A 20,728-nucleotide genomic window follows, 5' to 3' on the forward strand; every position below is an offset into this window, starting at 1 on the left:
CCCTCTCACTCTCATGCTCAGTGTCTTCCAATTGTACTTGGAAGGGAAGAAAGTCTGTCTCATCATCTCCATTATCAGTAAGGATGCCAGAAGAAAAGTAGCTTAGCAATAACAACAATCAAATTTTCTAAAGACCTGAGAAGCAGCAGATTGATCACATTTGATTATAGTAAAGTCAGGCTGTACTGATGAAGCAGGAAGTAGGAAACATAGTTAGTAAGCGAAAGAAATTCAAAGTGTTTCTGTTTTCTCCCTATTCTCTGCCTGACCTACAGCCTGCCTTAACTTGCCAACTCTCTTTACGTATTACTTGTCCTCTTACAGCTCTTGCCTTTCTGACATCTCAGAGCAGCTGGTTTCCATTCCCTTTTCTGGCTCCTCTTTTCTTGATCCCAATAATTTCTGCTCTCATCAAGAAAGAACAAGATTCAAGACTGTGGGGCCCTAAAGAAGCAAAGAACAAGACAGGGGGAACTACACCAGTGAAATAGAAGAGGAATAAGACTCCCTGCCAGTAAGAAAAAGGTGAGAGGAAAATAAAACTAGCTCGTACAAGAAAGCAAACTGTGGCATCTGATTACATTTACTGGTAATGTTTCCCACAAGATGGGATAGCAAGCTACAAAATTACGTGCCCGCAGCTCCTGAAGCCTTTCCTGTGTTCATGAGAAATGCATGGGGCAAAAGATTCCTCTCTCTGCTGTTGAAGTATCAGTTGAGAGAGAGATGGCAGCTCTGTGAACAAATGTATCCTTACAGCTTAAGGACCCACAGAAAAGGCCATCTACAGAAAGGAAAAAAAGGATAAAATCAGGGAATTCTTATAAAAACTTCAAAAACTTGAAATTCATTTTACAAGGGTTAAAAACAATGCATTCTGCAATTTTTATATGACAACATCGAACAGTAAACAGAAAATACACAACATTGTACAAACAGACAAATAAATGGAAACAATCTAAAGTTTTGGGAAAGTACTAACCAGTTACTGACAGCAGCTGTGAAACCCTCACCTCCATTTCCTCCCGATGAGACCTGTCTCTATCCTCGAATTCACGAGTTCTTCGCCGAGCTTCTTCAAAGGCTTGTTGTGCCAATGCATCCTCCTGCTACCAAACCAGATGACACAGAGTGACACAAAAGACTACCCTCGTTTCTACCAGATCACATTTCTTTTGAATATTAGGAATCACTTGGCAGCAAAGACAAGTATGTCCCACAGAATCTGCTAGAACACAGATGAGTTCCAGCAAATGCCAGTATAGGTTAATGAAATAATACTCACCTTCATCACTGCAGTAGACATAACCAAAGCTGCAACGCAGCTAGCACTAAAATACATTTTCAAAGGAGAACTGCTTTTCCAAAGTAGTTTAAAATGCTGCTGTTTTTTTAAAAGCTAGGAATTCTCAAAAGTTATATGAAAGAGGCAATACATTTTTTTTCTCCTTATAAAAGTAATTTTGAAGACGGTATCCACAGGTACCTCTAGACAGAGTTCACTAGCATCATTATATAAATAATGGTAATTTAATTCTCTTTCATTTAAAAAAAAGTATTATCTAAGTTACAAACCAAATAAATCCTCCATTTTGTCAAAAGTTGCTGAAGGTGCATCAGTATGAACATTCATAATCCTTATGTATCATTTAAATTATTTAAATTTAGATGCATAAAAAAAGCGCAAAGCAGAAGCTATTCCTCCACTAATTTGTACACATTCCCATACAACGCAGAAGAAACCTGCAGGTTTTCAACAGCCCCGTTGTTTATTTTCAACAATGGCTTATGCACAGGAATAGATTTAATAAATTAACGCTCAAAATAAAAAAATCCTTTGAACCATATTTTCTATTCAAAAAGGTTTTAAATAAAGTGTCATTAAAATGTAAGCCATTATTAATTGGGTTACAAATTATTTCTCTTAAAGAGACCTTTTAGCACATACTTTGCTCAGAATGAAAATACATGGCTCTGTTCCCCACCAGAATTTTAAAATGTTCAGAATGGAGGAGTCAAGTCTAAAGGGGTTCCACAAAACAGTAAGGGATAAACCATACCGGTTCTCCCTCCTCATAACTCCTCAGCTATAATTACTACTAACTCTGCTTATGATTCCCACATACACACAAATGTTATTTTCAAGTTGATAGTTTTATTTAAAAAAAAAATCCTAACCTTGACTGTTAGAGGACATAAACATGCTGAGAGCCCAACTAAATTTTAATATACCAAGGGATTAAGGGCATAAATTTTTTAATTTAAGATAAAGCATCCCTAGTCTGAGAGAATGTTAAATTGCTTTTTTTGCCGTCGGCACAATCGTGCACCCTGAAGCTACCTTGTGAAGTGATGTGAATGACTGCCCCTCATGGCCTAACACAGTTAAATCCAAACATCTGTCAGTCAATAACGCCACACAGCCAGGTCCCCAGAAAGCTGTGTTGAAAGGCAATGTTTAAAGCTGCCAATAAGATAACATCTTAACACTACCTACTATTTTTAAGAGTAGAATTTGGCCCTTTATATCTATCTTCATGTTCATGCAATGCATAGCAACCGAGGTCAGACAGTGGAAAGTAACTTTCTTCTTAATAATGCAGAAGGATAGAGCTAAAATAGATAAGCTTGTCTCTCCGAAAAGCTCCCTTATTTCTAATTTACAAAAGCCATGTAAGTCTTTAAAAAAAGAGAGAGGGTAATAAACAGACTTAAATGAAAGTAGATTTTTTTTTATATATAAGAATTTTGCATTTTACCATCATTTAAAGTGGTCATGAAATAAAAGGCTAACATACAGCCTCAGCCAGAATATTTTAAAGAAATGGTCATAACCAAAAGAAACTAAATCAGAAATTCATAGGAAAAGAATCAGTATGTTGACATCCAGAATGGACACATGTTGACAGCTGAAACACTGGTTTACTAATGTCTGAGAAAGGGTGAAAAAAGCATCAGAACTTATTTGAGTAAAAAAAAAAAAATCTGCTCTGCTCCTGGTGATTTGTTATAACAGAAATTAACAAACATCTCAAGATCTTGTACAACAGGAATTTAACAAACTTTTTTTCAAATGTCACTCAAATCTAGTAATTATAGCCTAGCAAATTCAGCTATATGAGACCCAATCATTTATCCATCTTAGTTTTAATCAATAAAAATGCTCCTGGTATGAATCTACTAAGAAAAAGAAGAATAAGCAAAACATGAGCCGTATCAACATGAGAACAGAACAAAACAAACCCCCCAACCCAGAAAAACAAAAAAGAAAAGAGAAGCTGAAACACACCCTGACTCATACACATACCCCCCTGCCAGCAGCCTGGTAGGAAAAGACTTTGTGAGAACAACCATTTATAACTACTGAATCTACATAGCAAGAATGCTCTGTTACAGAAGAGATACAAAAGTACTGAAGACAGAAACAGTCTTTTAATGACACTCAAGATAAATATCAAATCCAGGGAAATGTCAGCCCCAAATGGGGAAGATATTCAAGCACGTATGCAGAGCTTTGTGTGTGTTAGTCCACTGAAGTCTGAACAAGCAGCTGAATCGGGGCCTCCAGTAATGAAAAGTAAGACAGCTTAGTAGTAAGACATTAACAGGCTGTGAATTAAATAGAAAGAACACTAGCTTAGAAGTTACAATTAAAGTACTTTATTGCTATGCATGTATTTTTTCTTCCTAAAATATTTTTTGACCCGGTGAAGGATAATATAATTTCCAAAGTGTGGCAGCAAAGAAATATTTTATCCGATCCCAGTATTAGTAAGAAGAGGTAAGAGACAGGAAAATGCAAGAGCATTACATTTGTATAAGACAAGCCTTCCAGAAAATGGGAGTAAGGGGTGCGTATGGGGGTGTGTGTGAGTGCCAAGAGGACCTCTTATTACCAAAGACAGTGGGTACCACAGGCGCTACACTGCATAGTATGAGGCACTTAAACCCATTCTGACATCAGTGTTATTCTGGGATCAAAGTCAGCAGTTAGGTCAACTGCCACTAGCAATATTAAAACAGTTTTAAAAAAGGAAGCAAAATGACAGATACAGGAAAAAGGGAAACTGAAGAATGTAAAAGATTGCCCAAATGTTTACAATACTAACAAATACAAGGGTGCAGCTACTTCTCTGTGTCTGTGTAGTGCCTTACGACACTGGGAACTCTCAGGTACTACTCCTGTAGCAAATAAGATGACCAATGACCTCCTCGTAATCGCTGAGAAGCACAAACTGAAAACAAATTACACACCTGTAATTGAGTGCGAACATATCTCTGTAGATCCGTACTGTGTAATACCTCCAGCTCAGCACCCTGTACTCAGAACTCAAGCAAGCACTGACACCTGAGAGCATGCATGCATCCCCTCACAAAAAAAAAAAAAAGAAGAAATCTCATGCTCAGTGCACAAAAACTTTCTGAAGACAACAAAAAGGAATTCTTAAGTGTAGTTAAGACAGCATATACACATTGGGAAACTAAAATAACCCAAGAGCACTCAAAAACATTTATCAGGAAATTAAAAAGAGAAAAATTTAACCCACAGGTCACCTGACCACCCTCCTTTTTGGAAGGGTGCCCACTTTTTTCAGGAACTATCCAATTTTGGAAAAGAGTGACACTCTCCTTCTGAGCGCAGGTTCCAACCAGTCTCCTCTCAGTTCAGAAGTCATGCGACTTAGTGTTATGTATCAAACTTAACAGTCATAGATCAAGAACCTTGGAATTTATCTTGCACAGTCCTCCGGGGTCTACATTTGACCTTGCTGTGTAAGCCATTATAGTCTAAAGGCCTCCTAATCAATGGAGTCTCCAGCAGTTACTCTCTTGCCAAAGAACACACTGCTGCAACAGGAACTTAGCTAGCTCAAAATGCAGACACCCAGTTTTGGAAGCAGTGAACACCACAGCGAACAGTAGCAGTCAAGTAAAAGCTTGGTTCCGTGGCTTTTCTCGTGGATTAACAAAAGGTGGCAGGACTATTCTCAGAATAGCATACCCTCTCTTTCTAGACAACCTGAAGAAAGCATGCAGGGCTGTGACTATTTCAAAGACACTCTTTTGACACAAAGTATTTCTATTTAACCCAGAACGTGGTCACAGTAACATGATCTCATTAACGTGCAAATTGGTTTAAGTTAGGGAGAGGCAAGGCACCACAAAGCTTGTAACTATACATATCTCCATATAAAAGTATGACTTGAATACTTCCAGCTCTTGGAACAGAAACAAATTAATCAATACGGCCTCCAGTTCTGCATGCCTGGAACAGAGGAGTGTTCTTGGTATTTAGGTGGAATCAAAGGGTTCCTACTTGTTACGTAGTGACCAACTGCAGCTGTAGAATGACTAAAAGGGAAACCCCAAGGAAGTGAGGGCTGAGAACGAGACACACAGTGGAAACAGAAAACGCATCCTTATTTAAATCAGTTCCAGTGCACAACTGCAGAAGCAACCCCCCAGAGGGTACAAAGGGAAAGTAAAGGTAATCTGGAAAAACAAACAGTTTGTGTGAATATTAAGTTTTTGCAAAAATCACCCATGTGTGTGACATACATGAGGTGTAACAAAGAAAGACAAAGGGAATCACCAGCGTCACACAAACCAGTTCAATTATTTGTATGAGTGAGTTGCTTTGGGTCCCTGAGTTTAATTGAGCAAAAGGAAGGAGATAAATAAAGCTCCAGTTTCATCATGCTGTCAAGATGAAAAAGACAGAGTTACCATTTAGGAGACATTGAACAGTGGTTCAAATTGAACCACTCAAGTTTCCAGAGAAGTTAGGGAAAGTCATGATGGTCTTGGGTGAAAGAAGAAACCTTCAGAGAGAAGTTCAGAGAAAATGGCTATATGCAGGTACAGAGTAAAGTATTAAGAATCCTTTGCTGGAGTATCAATACAGAACTTTGGGAGGGAAAAAAAAAGCTGCAGGAAATTGCTCATCCTTCTTTTCTCTGCACACTTAAACCTTTGTATTCAGAAGCACTTTCGACCATGCCTTCATATAGTTCTAACATTTCTAAATTATCAAACTACAGAAACGAACTGCTGAGTTCACCACAAAATATAGATTGTAAGTCATAACTCTGGTAACTGATGTTACTACGTCCAATTTACTGTCCACTGCAGACAGGTGATCTGCGTGGAAGCCCACACAAACCTAGTGCAGCAGCTTTTAATATCAGTTAAGTAGCTTTGTTACCAACCCACATCTCAAAAGCAAAGAAGATCTGCCTCAAGTCTGACTAAATTAAGGAACTCTACAGCTGTGTAAGTGAACCTTATACCTGTGATATGCACTTAAAAAGTCATTTCCTCTGTGTTTACTTTGTTCTTGTGCACGTCCAAAGATTCAGCTGCTAGACAGTCCCTTTGGTGGTAGAAGTAGGTAGATAGGAAGTTCTCAAAAGCTGCCATACCTTAACAGAGCAGAGAGTCTACCAGTGTTAGAGAACAAGTGAAAAAACCCTATTCATCCTCCTCCCATGTCATAAAACAAAAAGCTACCTAAAAAACCCCAATCACCCTAAAGTAAACAGCTAGAATAGACTTGCCAGTTAAATTGTTACAAGTTACAGACATAACTTTTCAAATACTTTAAGATTTACTACTCTGTAGCACCGTAACTGTGCTAAATCACCCACGAAGTTGTAAACTACAGACAATTCCTGCCCCTAATATTTTGATCTAATTAAAACACTAGTGTAGCAACAACCACGTACTTCTGAACTTCTATACTATAAGTTTTCTTTGGAATTTGTACTCGAAGCGAAGGCAGAAAACAAGCAAATTAGAATGTGCAATCACTACCTGACTGCGTGTTTCCTTCCAGAAGGACAAACAAATGTCTAAGGCACAGTAGCCATGGGCAGACTGTCTTACCTGTGCTCTCTCTTCATCAAATTCCAGGCAGCCCATACCATCCAGTCTCTGTAGATCTATCCAGCCTTTCCAGATTACACAGACACCATTGAGAATCATAGGTGCCTTCAAGTACACCTGAAATAAAAGCAAAACACATGCTATGAATTTGAAAGCATTTACTCACAGGCCTGCACAATGAAAATACTGACGCAGGAAGCTTCTACATGTATTCTTAGAAGAGCATCCAAACCAGCTGGTAACATGAGACTCCACTTAACAGCTTCTCCTGCCTCCTTTCCAAGAACGCATTTTAATCAAGTGAGTGCTGTAACTTTTGCCTACTGTACTGGATGGAATAAATTTAAGCTGTGTTCTCATTTTATAAACTGGCATGCACCAGGATTTGGTTAGAATTCTGTTACTGCTTTCAGTTAAAGTTAACTGTTTTTCTTGTCAGCTTACCTTCGTGTCACAAAGAAAGTGGCATGCTGCCAGACAGGGAGGATCCTTTACAGCACATTTAAATGGTTAAATGAACACATGCTTTCCTCTCCCAAGAAGCACTGTATTTTACCCCAATACATGAGCTCTTTCAACAAAGAACAAGCATTGGTTTCAGTCCTCCTCGAATCTACAAACTACTCAGAGTTTAGTAAAAGACACTATATATACACACCATGCTAAAAATGACAAAGTCTTCCTGTATCTATTCTAGCATTTGTGAAAGGCTTTTGGAAAGAAGCAACACCAGATGATCAAAACCCATCTACAGCATCAACATGCACAGTGCCTTGAGCTGCAGCAAGGAATAATGCATGAGCTTAAGGCCCTACATCTAGATAATGGTAGACAATACAGTGATTTAAAGCAGAAGTATTTCCCCTTCTAAAGACCAGAGATTAAGCTCCACACAGGAAATTTAAAAAGAAGCAAATACAACACTAAATGAGTTTGACACCTTATATTTAATGACATCAGCCTTAAAAAAAAAAAAACCACCACAAAACAAACCACAGCAAAATTACCTAAATTGTGAAGAAAAATCAACTTTCAGTCATTATTTCAGCCTACTTGGCAAGTCGAAAGCCCTCATGGAACAGAAGCTTGTCTATGTTGAATCGCCAGAGAGGCCAACCATGCACGCAGGCCTGCACCCACTTCAGATTTAAAGACTGCCCAGACATTCAAAATCCTGTCAAGTCTTTTCAGTCTTCAGGAGTGGCCCAGCTAGGTAGCGGAATTCTCACACAGCATCTCCTCTAATAGCTCTAAATTCATCCTCTGGCAAATCAGCAAAGTATAATTGATGTTTAGCACTATAGCACATTTCAAAGCACCCCGACTGTGCCTACTTGCTCAGTTCCACGCTTATCAGCTAAGGTCACTCAAGCAGAAGAAGAAAAGGCTTAGAGATACAGGAGGTACAGAAGGAAGGTAAGCCTTCCTTATGCAAAGGCCGTTCTGGTAAAATTAAGCACTAAACAACATGAAAGGCAATCCATGAGTGGAAGAAAGGCAACAAATAACATGAAACCAACTGGCAAACAAGTAATGTTATTTGCAAAAGAAAATACACATTTGATCTCTGAGCTTGATTTTTACAAGTTACCACACTTCAGTTTGAAGTCACAGACTCTGAAAGTTTTAATTAGTACAATATGCAGTAGCTCAATAATGAAGAAACAAAAGTTATTTCAAGAATATCTTCTTCATATCAGCTCTCCTGCTGCAGGGTCTCCACTAAGAAGAGCACAGACGGGTTTTCTGTCCTTGTATTCACAGACTAGCTATGCAAGTCATCACACCTATGCCTTCCGTGATGACAGCACACTATGCAGGGTGCAGATCTACCAGCCAACAGCTTTTGCTAGCAGAGGCGTGAGTAAGATGTGGACTACCAGGAAACCACCTCCCACAGCCCTCATTTCAAGACTAATCGTTTCAAACATATGAAATACAACATTACTCCCTTTCAGCACAGTCTTCACTCATTCATCTCAAGAAATAAACGAAGTATGCACCATCAATTTAATAGATGCACTTAATTAGAAGTGAAAGACAGTTAAAGAGGCTACTAGAATGAAAAGTCATTCTCTTCTAAGAAGAACGCAGAATAATTCAAAAGGAAAAAAAAAGCAGCATAACCTGACTATGGGTCTGTAAAGACAAAACAGTCTGTACTCTAATGCTAGTTACTTTTAGCAGAAGCAAACAAGCATTTTGCTGATCTTCATTTAGGGTTTACCTTTCACCTAGCCTCCCCTATCCTTCTGGCCCACAACAAAAGCCTGGGACATCAAAAGTTGCACAGGACTTCCCACAGATGACAAAATCTAGCTTTTCAAGTTGTCCCAAAGGAGAGTATTTTTGTTTGTTTCTTTGACTAGGAATATTATGCTCCCACTAACTGCCTCGTTTCAGCGGCTGTTCAGCTGCCTTGGTCACTGCAGCTGCTAGTGCACCATATGCAAACTTCATAGCTCAGTGCAAACAGTAGGCAGCTCAGATGGAGCTGCTGAGGGCTCAGTACTTCAAATGCAATGCCTCACGCATCACCTGGAAGCCTGAGCAGTGCTGGAAATTCTGTGAAAGTCTTCAGAAGTCAAAGGGGAAAAGGGAAACAAGTTGACAGAGCTGATGTGATTACTGATGCCTACTATCTGCCCTAAGCACACTGACCAACAGCTGAGCTGCTGACAAAGCAGCTTGTGAAACCACTGCCATGCAGCCTGACCTTTCGAGATAAAGTACTCTGCCCTTGCTCCTGAATCAGAGCCCTTAAAGCCTTACACCACTGGATTCAGTAGGTTCTCAAAACTCAGATAATAAACATTTTTCACCTCTGAAAGGATGAATTCCTTAGCAAGATATTTGAGTTTTAAAATTACTATATAATCATTCAAATTTAGTGTAATTCATATTGAAACCACATGTGCTTACGCAGGAACTTTTCTCTCATTAAACACACAATAAAGCATACTGGTGCTTTTTCCTTTATTTTAGAGAAAGGAATTTAGACTCCTTTTCCCCCCTCTCCTCTTTCTGGAGAATGGAAACCACCTAAGACTGTAGCCAAAACCGTTTAACCACATATTTCCTTCTTTTCAGATAAAGCCATGCTGGTTCCCTTTCAATTTCCGAACTTAACAGAATTATTAATAAATTACTGCTCTTGTCTATGAGCACATGATCTGTTATGCCACCTCAAAATCCAGCACAACGTTGTCCTTAAGGCAACTTTCAGAATAGAGAATTCTGAAAGTTTTTAAAGACAGTCACAGTAAGAGAGCAAAGGCAAAAGGCACATTATTTCTATGAAGACCCTAACTTCCCCCCTTAATATTACTGAGCCATACAATTTGATTAAAAGTAGATAAAAGGATGTCTTTGTTAGAATAGCTCTTTCAAGGTTTTGTTGCTAACCCCAGATTAACTGCGTTTACATAATTTTATAAATCCTCCCACACCTCTGGGTGCTTTTCATAATAATATCTGGAAGTCAGTCTTGTAAAATTCGGGCATTTGGGTGAAAAGCACTAGAGAGCAGTAGGAAGAAGGAGGGGTTGGAAGTCAGGCAACTACCAATTTCATATTCAGCGAATGACTTTAATATTACATAAAGAAACACCATTATAGGGACATACAAGAGGAGAAGATATATTATACAGCTGCCTCCTTTCAGAGTACAGTCCATCCTATAAACCAAACAAGGTATGGCTTTTCTGACAGTGACGGCAGACGGCTGTGTAACTAAGTTACACACACATGTTGGAGGAGAAGAATAAGTTCTCCCTCATTTTGCACCCTCATTTTCCACACACTGGCACAGCCAAAGCTAATTAGTTTGTTAGATTTTGAGACTGAGGTAAACTGTCAGGTAAACTGTCACATACTGAAATCTGCAATTTTTACTAGCTTATACCAGCTGAATTTTTGTTCAGGTGGCTGTTACACAAAAGTTTCATTTCACCTCAAACTACATCTTCCATTTCAAACTCCCACTACAAATCAAAGCAGCATTAGAATTTTTTAAACGAGAAAAGTAGACATGTTACTTTTACACTGGAAACAGGCTTTTAGAGTAAATGTGGCAGATTATCTGGATGGAGGATGAACAGCACCATCAACACATGTAAACTTGAGAAGGTGCTGCATGAATACGTTAGGCTCTAAGTTGTTGAGCTGTGTTTGTGCTTTCTCGGCCTACCAGCTGGCTTGGTCTCAAAGACCTCTGTGACACACCTTCAATATACAGTGTATCTCACCTTCCCTTTTGTACTCTTTCAACTAATCTGTTGCTACTTTTCATCTGCATTTAAATGAGCAAGCCTCTCCTCCAACTCCAACCAACTGGGAGTTAGCTTTGTTGTTAAAAATAGGGAGGAAGGTGGCTCCTGTAACACCATTCGTTCGTATTTTAAAAACCAAACTTGATTTGAATATAGTGAAGCAGACAGAGGACAATTCTCAATGACTTTAAAAGCTGCTTTACTTGAGCACAAGACAAAACCTCAGTTTCGCATCCTATTTTAGTCCTCTAGTAAATCCTTATCTCACAACACCAGGGTATTTAACTGATGTGCTATAGATAGGCTATCTGTATGCTCCATCCACACATCCTGCAGTTACAGAAAATGTTCCTTCTCCCTAAAGCAGCCAAGCCATTTCCTCCCCCAGAGACTGCACACAGTTCTCGGCACCCACTGACTAATGAATCAGCACGCTCACAACAGCCACTGCCACCGAGGAGACCAACTTCACCCCCCAGGAAACACCAGTCCCCAGTGAAGTGGTGCAGTCCCCTCCCTTCTGTTTTCATTTTCCCAGCACACTTGGGCAAAACGCATTCTTTCAGAAGAGGCTCAGTTCTGACTCACCGTCTGCCTCATCACACACACATCTGCCCATTCATAACTGCTCACACAAGCTGCCTCTCTCTTGGTTGAGCCGAGTGCGTATGTCCCAGTTTTGATCCCACCCTCCCCTGAATCATACCCCACTTTTAAATATTTGAACAGCAGTCTCCCCAGTGACTTCATATATGAAACACTGACCACTCAGAAAGAAACAGCTGTAAACATTTACTCCAAGTAAGAAAGATGTTAAATCGGTTAAGGCTAACCTCATCATTTCAGCTTTTCTCTTAACATGGTCTGTATACACTGCCGAGTAAAAGGAGACGACCTATTCAAAATGTTCAGATAGGAAATCATGTATTCATCTGTTTCCTTGAACAGAAATTTTAAAGGAGTATATATACATTTTCATAAATAAAATGCAGTGGTCTTGCCATACAGATTTGGCATGACTGTTCTGAAATGTAAAGTTGAGTCAGTCCCCCTGCCCCCAAATACCAAGACTCACTCTCATATCATAATCAGAGAAGGGTTGCTAGCCTGGGTTTCAAAAAGGGGGCAGAGCATGAGAGAGGAAGCGTCTATGAAATGGAAAAAAAAAAAAAAAAGGCGTTTTTTTAAAACTTTGCAACAGAACTTATACACTAAAATCCTCAATTATTTGGGGAACAAAACAGAATAGTACCTTCATTAGTGTCACAACAACTGAAGTTACAGCAAAAGCTGATAACTCCACACAAGGCTTCAGACTACACTTTTAGATATTGATCACTCATATTTTAAAAGAACCTAAAGAAAAACCACCAAGTCATGGACAGAATTTACAGCATTTATCAAACTTTGCAAGTTCAATTCTGAAACAAAACGCTTGTAACATAGTTTTAACTGGGAATGAAACAGTAAATAGAAACAGTTGAAAAGGACCCCTTTTAGACAGTCACTATGAGTGAAAGACTTTTTAGTGTTTTTAATCTCAGAACAATAGACACATCACTACAAATCACAAGAGCTCAAAAATCCAACAAATTTAGATCAATCCTTCTGTCTCATGCCTCAAAGCATATTATTGTTCTTCCTTTAAACGCAAAAGGAAAATGTTTTCTAAGTTATTTTGAAAGCTACATCTTGAAACAGCTTCCCCTATATGAAAATGAGGTTTTGTTAAAATTTAAACCTTATACTATTCTGTAAAAACGCAAAGGAAGTGATACTTCCTGACAAAACAAGAGTCTTTCCTAAACAGTTGTACATGGATGACCCAGCTGTGGCTTTCAAGATGAATACAGCTCTAAGTTTCTCAAGGGTGGCAGCTCTGTCACAACTGTATCACACCACCGACAACAGGCCCTTGCTGGTTCACGAGCGGCTGCCAGTGTGGGACTCCCGGTACGGTGCTGGCCAGAGCAGCAGGGCTGCCCGGGGACACCACGGTGGGCACAGCAGACCCTGCAGTGCCCAGCACCATCATCTCTCTCCCTGCGACCTGTTCCTATAGCTCCTCCTTTTTGTGATCGCACAAAGGCGTTTCACTTGCAACTTCAGACTATGTAAGTAATTTGAAAAGAGGCTGGTAAGATCAGCCATGACCAGGCCTGTTGTAGTGCATGAAATATTCTTTGGAAAAAGCCCGTTTCAACTTTTTAGTTTTCTTCTTTCCTCTATGTTACCTACACATGCCATAACGCCCACTCAAAAACCAAACACAAATAGACCAAAAAACAACGACCCAGGCATTAGTTTTTACAGAACACAAGAATAATTTCTGGAAAGAAAGTTTAGCATTCAAAATGAAATAGGTTACTCTATTTCATCAGCTATGACAAAGGTCGATTCCTTAAGCAAAGCCAGAAATATTAACAAAACAGTATGCTTGCTAAGAGTCTCCATCTAGACTGTTATGCTTAGGAAAAAAAAAAAAAAGAAGAAAATAAAGGTTCTAAATGCAGTCTTTCATACCACAATGTTTTAACATTACAAAAAGCAGTGGAAATACAAATCCACCAACTGTGAGGAACAAAATATCTTGAAGAAAAGAATTTGCTGAAATACAAAATATCCCATGAATTGCTAACAGCCTGTACTAGAATTTTAATAGCAACAAGTAAAAACAGCTGAGCACGGGGCTAACTAATTTAACTATTATTTGCAGGGGTTTGTTGTATATAAGCAATTAAAACTGTTGTTAAAGACTTTAAACCCTTGTATTTTCCCCCCTTTAGAGCAATATATCCCTGGTTCATTCTGCTTCTGCGTACTTCTGCTTCTGCGTACTTCTGCTTAAAGTCTATTAATAAAGTTGCAACTATGATTTAATTTCTCAGAAAGATTTTTAATTTAGTCTGACCCTTATCAAAATACTGTACCTGCCACTCAGGAGTCAGAGGAATACAATTTCTTTTAAAAATCTAAGTTTTAGACTCTTAGATGCATTTCCCCTCCCCCCATGGAAACCTATAAATTTATACATGCCTATATATATATGTGCTAATGTTAAAGGTGATTCAAGATACAGCTTGAAATATTAGCTTAAGGCTTTTCACAGCCAAGAAAAAAAAATAATTCTCAAAAAACTTGTGCAGTAAGTTCCATTCAAGAACACCAACACCACAAAAATCTATTTTAGCTCTCTTAACTATAGCAGAAGGTGTTTGGGTAACAGGTAATAGCATTCCCTTGGCATATTCCCTGAGGAAAGAATGTACTCCAATTCACAACTAGAAAACCATCTCAGAAAATACTTGCTACAATTTGCAACTTCATAGCAAAACCTGATGGTCTGGTATTATGTACTTCGGCCAATTTTTCAGTATGCTTATATAAATCACCTGTTTTTAATACAAATGTCACTAAAGTTTTGGAAAATGCCCATCTAGATAAAATTCAGATGCAACACAATCGATTTGTTCAATTCTATGTAGTAAAAATATCCATGTATGGACTGATGTTAAAAATGTCTTTATAAGTAGTATCAGAGCTGTGACAAAACCTCTCTCAACATGCTTTCTGGATTACTGAAATACTACAGTGATGGTTTTTGTTTTGGTTTCTAAAACTTCAAAAAAAGAACAGCAGAAGAATCGTCCTCACTTTACAGGAGAGACAGAATTTACAGGTCACTTTTAGAAAACCTGATATTTTTATGGTTTTTTTGGTTGTTGTTTGTTAGGTTTTTTCTGCATAGTTAGCTCAACTATGTAATCATGACTCCTTTTCAAAAGGAGATCAATGTTTCATTAAATTATGCAAGTTACTATTTCAGTTAACTAAAAAACAAGTCTACAATTAAGAACAGATATGAAGCATTAAGGATGTCAGAACAAATGTGATTAAAATCAGTGGAGACTACAGCATTTTATTCCTGGATTAAGAACACTGGTCAGTACTTATGCTTAGACACTAGCAGAGAAAAATACTAAAATGCTACTGCACAGAAATTATACTCATCGTTTAATAATAAATAAGTCTCCAGACACAGTTCATCATGCCAAAATATCGCAATTGCTGGACTGAGCAGGAAACATATACTACACTTGACCAAAACCACCAAAAAAAACCCCAATACAAAGCAAAAAGTAGGTGGCTTCTTGTTTTCGCAGTGTCACTACAAAAAGGTCTAATGCCTCCCGACATGAAATGCGTCTCATGCTCCGACTCACTCCATTTACCTTCAAAAACACAAAACCAACCACATAGCTGGAACTCAGAATCAACAAAAATGCACTGAGCAGAATATAAGGATAATCTGAAAGGCAAACACGTGCTTGGGTTTTCCCCTGTGAAACTTTACAGGGTCTTTTATCAGTACATCTTTACCACTAGATTCTATATGAGAAAGATGGCTGGATTTTAAATCTACTCTGCCAAAGTGGCATGCATTAAAAAAGACCCAATTTTTCTTGCAACATTTAAAAGGAATAATGTTTTTGCAGCAAAATATTGCTAGCAGACTGCTGCTGTTTTGCTGCTGCAAGTATGCATGCATGCAACTGACAAATGCTTATGCCCACAAAACCAGTTAACTAACAGGGACACGCACAGTTTTCTGCCATGTTGACACAATATGTTTTCCAGATGGAAATTTCAAAATTGGTTGGGAAATTAGTTCTTTTCAAGCTTTCAGAAAATAGCATAGCAAAAAGCAGTTATAACTAGAAACTCCAATAGAGGGTTAGAAAGAGAGGTTTATCTAAAACACATCATTTACACACCATGCCACCTGTGTGCAAATAAACAGCCTATTAAACCTGTATTTTTGAACTGAAAATTTGAAACGTGTAATGCAAGTATACTCAACTAGAAGACAGCCAATTTTGACAATATGGGCAGGCAACTAATAAAACCCATCCAGGAACTGACCCAAGCAGGAGAGGGGCAAGAAAAGTTACCTTGTCTGCCCTTTGGCTTTCATTATGTTCTTGAGCACTTTGAAAGCCTCACCCTTCCCCCTTAAGCAGGATTCAAGTCTGGAAAAACTGCACGAACATTTATTCAACAAGTAGTGCTGCATCAAGCCTTGAAATAATGCAAGTTAGTAATTTTTTGTCTTCTGTATACCATAACAACTACATAGCTTTCATCATCCAATAAAATTTCATAGTGTCATAATTATTCTGTAGAAAACTATTAGCTTCCGCAGAGAAACATCATTAGCAATGGCTGGGAATTTTCTTTAATAGAGTAATTAGCACTTTCAGATATACATTTAATACCAAGTTCTCCAAACAGCAAAATCCTGAAAAAAAAATCAACACAGTTATAAAGATAGTGAATAATACAAATACAGTTTTGGTTAGCCAAAATGCAACAAGAATTCTCCCGTCACAAGACCAGGAAAGGACAGAACCAACACCATATGATCCGCAGGAGAGGGGAACGGATTTAAATTCTTATGCACTATTTATTTTTACTCCCTATAAACCACTTACTAATTAATTTTCTTGAAGTTCAAAAAATTTACAGCTTACATGAGCTATCCTTCCTCAAAACTCTGATTCTCAAGTTCTAGGTATCAGAATAGACCTTAAAAAAATTTCATACTGCTTCTCTGAATGCTTTGTCAGGAAGTACCATCCTGTATGTTTCATGAACAGTCTGTTGTAAGACCTTTTGAAATGATCAGAAACATCAGCTTTCTGGTTTGCTCTAACTAAAATCCTGATGGTTTTCTGCAATGAAAACCCACCAGGCTACCAGGTTGTGCACATTGCAGGGTACTGTACTCTGATTCCCCTAGCTGGATGCACCCAGACATGAGATGATTACCCACTACCCCTCTACTCATGTGAAAATGCTTGCCCTCAATACATTTAAAAAAAAGAAAAAAAAAAGAGAGAGAGAGAAGCATGCAAGCATTATAAATCCCCAAACGCTCTTGAGAAGCATGAGACAAATACACTACTACAGTTGTTTTACTTTGTCTAGATGCCTTCCTGCCTTAGTTTTCTTATTCTTAAGCGTTCTTTAGGCTTGTACTAATTTTCCAAAAAGAGAAAGAAAAATCCAATATTGCCTCTACTAAAGAATGTAAGCTTTTCCCTTTTTTTAATCTCTTATTTTTTTAAAGGAATACATTGGCTGAAAAGCAGCAAAAATTTCTTCTTGTCACCTCCAACCTGTTTTGTCAAACAATGCTGGCTACTCCCCAACTGCCGTCAAGAGATCTTTCATCAGGACATAAAAACCCCCATCAAGTGTTCCAGAGCTGCCTTCTTCCCTAGATTTCAGACCCAAAAGTATTTGAAATGTGTGACAGACAACACTTTGTCCTCAGTCACTGTATTTCAATAGAAAATTAAAAGTTTAATGACCCTTACTGTAAAAATTATGCCAGGTTTAAGAACTCCTTCTGTCACCTTCCATAGGTTTTATGTTCTATATTTATACTGAGAGGAACAGATAAAACAAGTTGCATACCCAGAAGTCCCACAACATAGAGCTGCTGCCTACAACTGTCTAAGCAAGTATCTCACATACAGAAAGAAGGCAGAAGTTCTCAAGTAGCTACAATTTGGATCTCATATACAAGTCTAGACATTACTGTAACAGAAAATATATAGACTTTCTGCTTAGACAAAACATCTGCAGCATCAGCTATTCCCCAAAAAATGATCCTTTCATTAACACTCATCTTCTTGGAATAGCAGTCTTGTGCAAGAGTCCTCATTTTTTTTTTCCATATTATTGTCACAGTATGTATTTCACCAGGCCAACTTGCTAAACATCAAATATGCAATTATGCAAGCTAATTAGCTCATTTTGTTACTTGTGCTTTGGACAATAAAGCTTGAAGAAACATTTCAGTAACTTTCAGAAAAATGACAGTTTCTTGTAGCAAATGTTTCAGCATCTTATTGAACTTTTCTTTTTTTAATATGAAGTATTAAGTGATTTTCATGGAGAAACAGACATCCTCAACAGTGATGCTCTTTTTTCATTCATTTATAAGAAGAGCAGAGAAGCATAATGTTAACAACTTTGCTTAGTAAGTGGAGACTGATATGCAAACAAGAGGATTCAACAATCCAAATGTCTGGATTTCTTCCAGTATCTATGCTGCAGAGACCTCAAGTACTGCTTTCATCCACACAGCACTCCTCTGTCCTTATATATAGCTGGTTCCCAAATGCAAAATATGGCTCACTAACTCTGGTTTTGTTCCCCTTCTGGGAAACTTTAGAATGACGGTATGAGTAAATTTGAAGTCTTGTCTATACAACTCTAATGGGTGCATTTAGACCACTGGAAAAAGTTCAAGGTAATATATAAAATATGACTGAATAACTGCTTCTACAACATGTAATAAAAGCTAATCAAAAGCAGGTTTACGGATCACAGATCTTAAGTACGTATGACGTACAGAAAGGGTTGATAGGTAGGCATCACAAACAGCACAGCCATGCTGTAAGTACTGTTCATAAGCATTGTTTCAAAATGGCATCGTCACTGCATGCACCGTAACGCATAAACAAGGCTGTGTGCAGCGACAGAAGTATTTGGAGGATGGGGGGAGTGAAAGGATTATGGGGAAAAGGCTGTGGATACTTGTCACATGAGAGATGCCTGGTGTGACTCATGCTCTAGTGGCAGAGGGCACCCTATGATAAATCACTCTTCAGGAACAACTGTCCGAATCTCAGCCAGTGGCTGCTTGCCAGCACAGGACAACATGTACCTAACAAGCTATGAGCTCTAAAGAGTTCTCTGCCCAAAATCCAAGTTCCTGTTAATAGTGTATAAACTGGATGCACGCAGAGGCATCTCCCAATTTTGAGGGAAAGTGAATAAGCAAAGATACACTATGACTACCCAGCTTCAAATGGACTTTCAATTAAACAGCTCTCCTCTATGCAATAGCAGGTCATAATGAGTAACACCTCAAAGTATCTAGACAAAACAAGAAAAAGTTTCACCCTCCTCTAAAGCAAAAATGGTATAGGAGCATAAACAAAGAAATGACATATCTGGGAAAAAAAAAAAAAGAGAAAAAAGAAACTGAGCAGTCTCTGCTAAATAAAAGACTCTTAAGCACAAACACAATAATAAAATCTAGAATCACAAGCACCTAAAGAAAACTAGTATTTTACCCAAACCATACAGATGATCCTGGATGAAAACTGATCAAGGGGACCACTCAGGAAAGTGGATTCTTCTCATTCACCAAGCCTTTGCAGGACTCCCACCACACAATTCCAAGAAAAAAATTAAGCTGTTTAGCCAGGCTGGGTACAAACTGGATACACCACCAAACCCATTGTTGTGGTTTAACCCCAGCCGGCAACTAAGCACCACACAGCCGCTCACTCACTCCCCTCACAGTGGGATGGGGGAGAGAACCAGAAGGGTAAAAGTGAGAAAACTCATGGGTTGAGATAAAGACAGTTTAATAGCTAAAGCAAAAGCCGTACACGCAAGCAAAGCAAACCAAGGAATTCATTCACTGCTTCCCATCGGCAGCCAGGTGTTCAGCCATCTCCAGGAAAGCAGGGCTCCATCATGCGTAACAGTTACTTGGGAAGACAAACGCCATCACTCTGAGCATCCCCCCCTTCCTTCTTCTTCCCCCAGCTTTATATGCTGAGCATGACGTCCTATGGTATGGAATATCCCTTGGGTCAGCTGGGGTCAGCTGTCCTGGCTGTGCCCCCTCCCAACTTCTTGTGCACCCCCAGCCTCCTCGCTGGTGGGGTGGGGTGAGAAGCAGAAAAGGCCTTGACTCTGTGTAAGCACTGCTCAGCAATAACAAAAAACATCCCTGTATTATCAACACTGTTTTCAGCATAAATCCAAAACACAGCTCCATACCAGCTACCGTGAAGAAAATTAACTCTATCCCAGCCAAAACCAGCACACCCAATTATCTGCTGTCAGAATAACTGCACACTGACTTTTCTTGTTTCAAGCTTACAGAAAAAGCCTGAGAAAGATAAAAAGGAATGACAGTGATGTGGGCTTCATCAGGACAACACCACTTCCCTGGGCTGAAGCAGGCAAAAGCACCTCGAAGGGCCCGAGCACACAGCCAGTTCAGCAGCTGATGTGCCTTCACTGACCACCAGCTGCTCTTCACAGAAGAATCTCTCCCAGTTATCACAATGTTTTGGGGTTGTGGGATCGTCAGGTAGACCCGAGTAGGAGTACAAACAGTTGTTTAAGGGTGCTCAGGAAAAGCACCAGCTCAGAGGATAGGCACCAGTCAGATCTCCCCTGCTCCACATTCCTGAAGTAAGCTGAAACTAAGCCAGAAGAGGAATTCTGCATCATTCTGCTAGCACAAAGGGAGAGAACAGCAGATGAACATGACAAAAATCTGACCCCAAAATATCGTTATCCTAACCCACCAGTGCATTAAGGGACCAGCTAAAAAATCAGTCAAGGACTGTACAGAGCCACGCAATAAACCTCAACTCGACTTCAGATCTGGAAGCAACAAGACTGTTCTGCAAGAGAAAGTGTTTATGAGCAGGACAGCTCCTGGGAAACAAAATGTCCTCACCAGATGCCTTCAC

General features: G+C 39.0%; 1 protein-coding gene across 4 annotated transcripts in view; it reads right to left on the reverse strand.

Annotated features, from left to right (window-relative positions):
• Positions 1 to 20,728, reverse strand: part of CBFB (core-binding factor subunit beta) — a 45,035-nt gene that overhangs the window by 14,281 nt on the left and 10,026 nt on the right. For 2 of the 4 annotated variants that reach the window (XM_050904221.1, XM_050904219.1), the window contains 2 exons: positions 6,886 to 7,002; positions 1,014 to 1,109 (listed from right to left, as the gene is read on the reverse strand). In XM_050904221.1, coding sequence (XP_050760178.1) covers positions 1,014 to 1,109; positions 6,886 to 7,002 — 213 coding nt within the window. Of the gene's footprint in view, positions 1 to 982; positions 1,110 to 6,885; positions 7,003 to 20,728 lie in introns of all 4 variants that reach the window. The other 2 variants (XM_050904220.1, XM_050904222.1) reach the window with 2 other exon arrangements.

The sequence above is a fragment of the Gymnogyps californianus genome, chromosome 12, assembly GCF_018139145.2.
Source record: "Gymnogyps californianus isolate 813 chromosome 12, ASM1813914v2, whole genome shotgun sequence".
Lineage (NCBI taxonomy): Eukaryota > Metazoa > Chordata > Aves > Accipitriformes > Cathartidae > Gymnogyps > Gymnogyps californianus.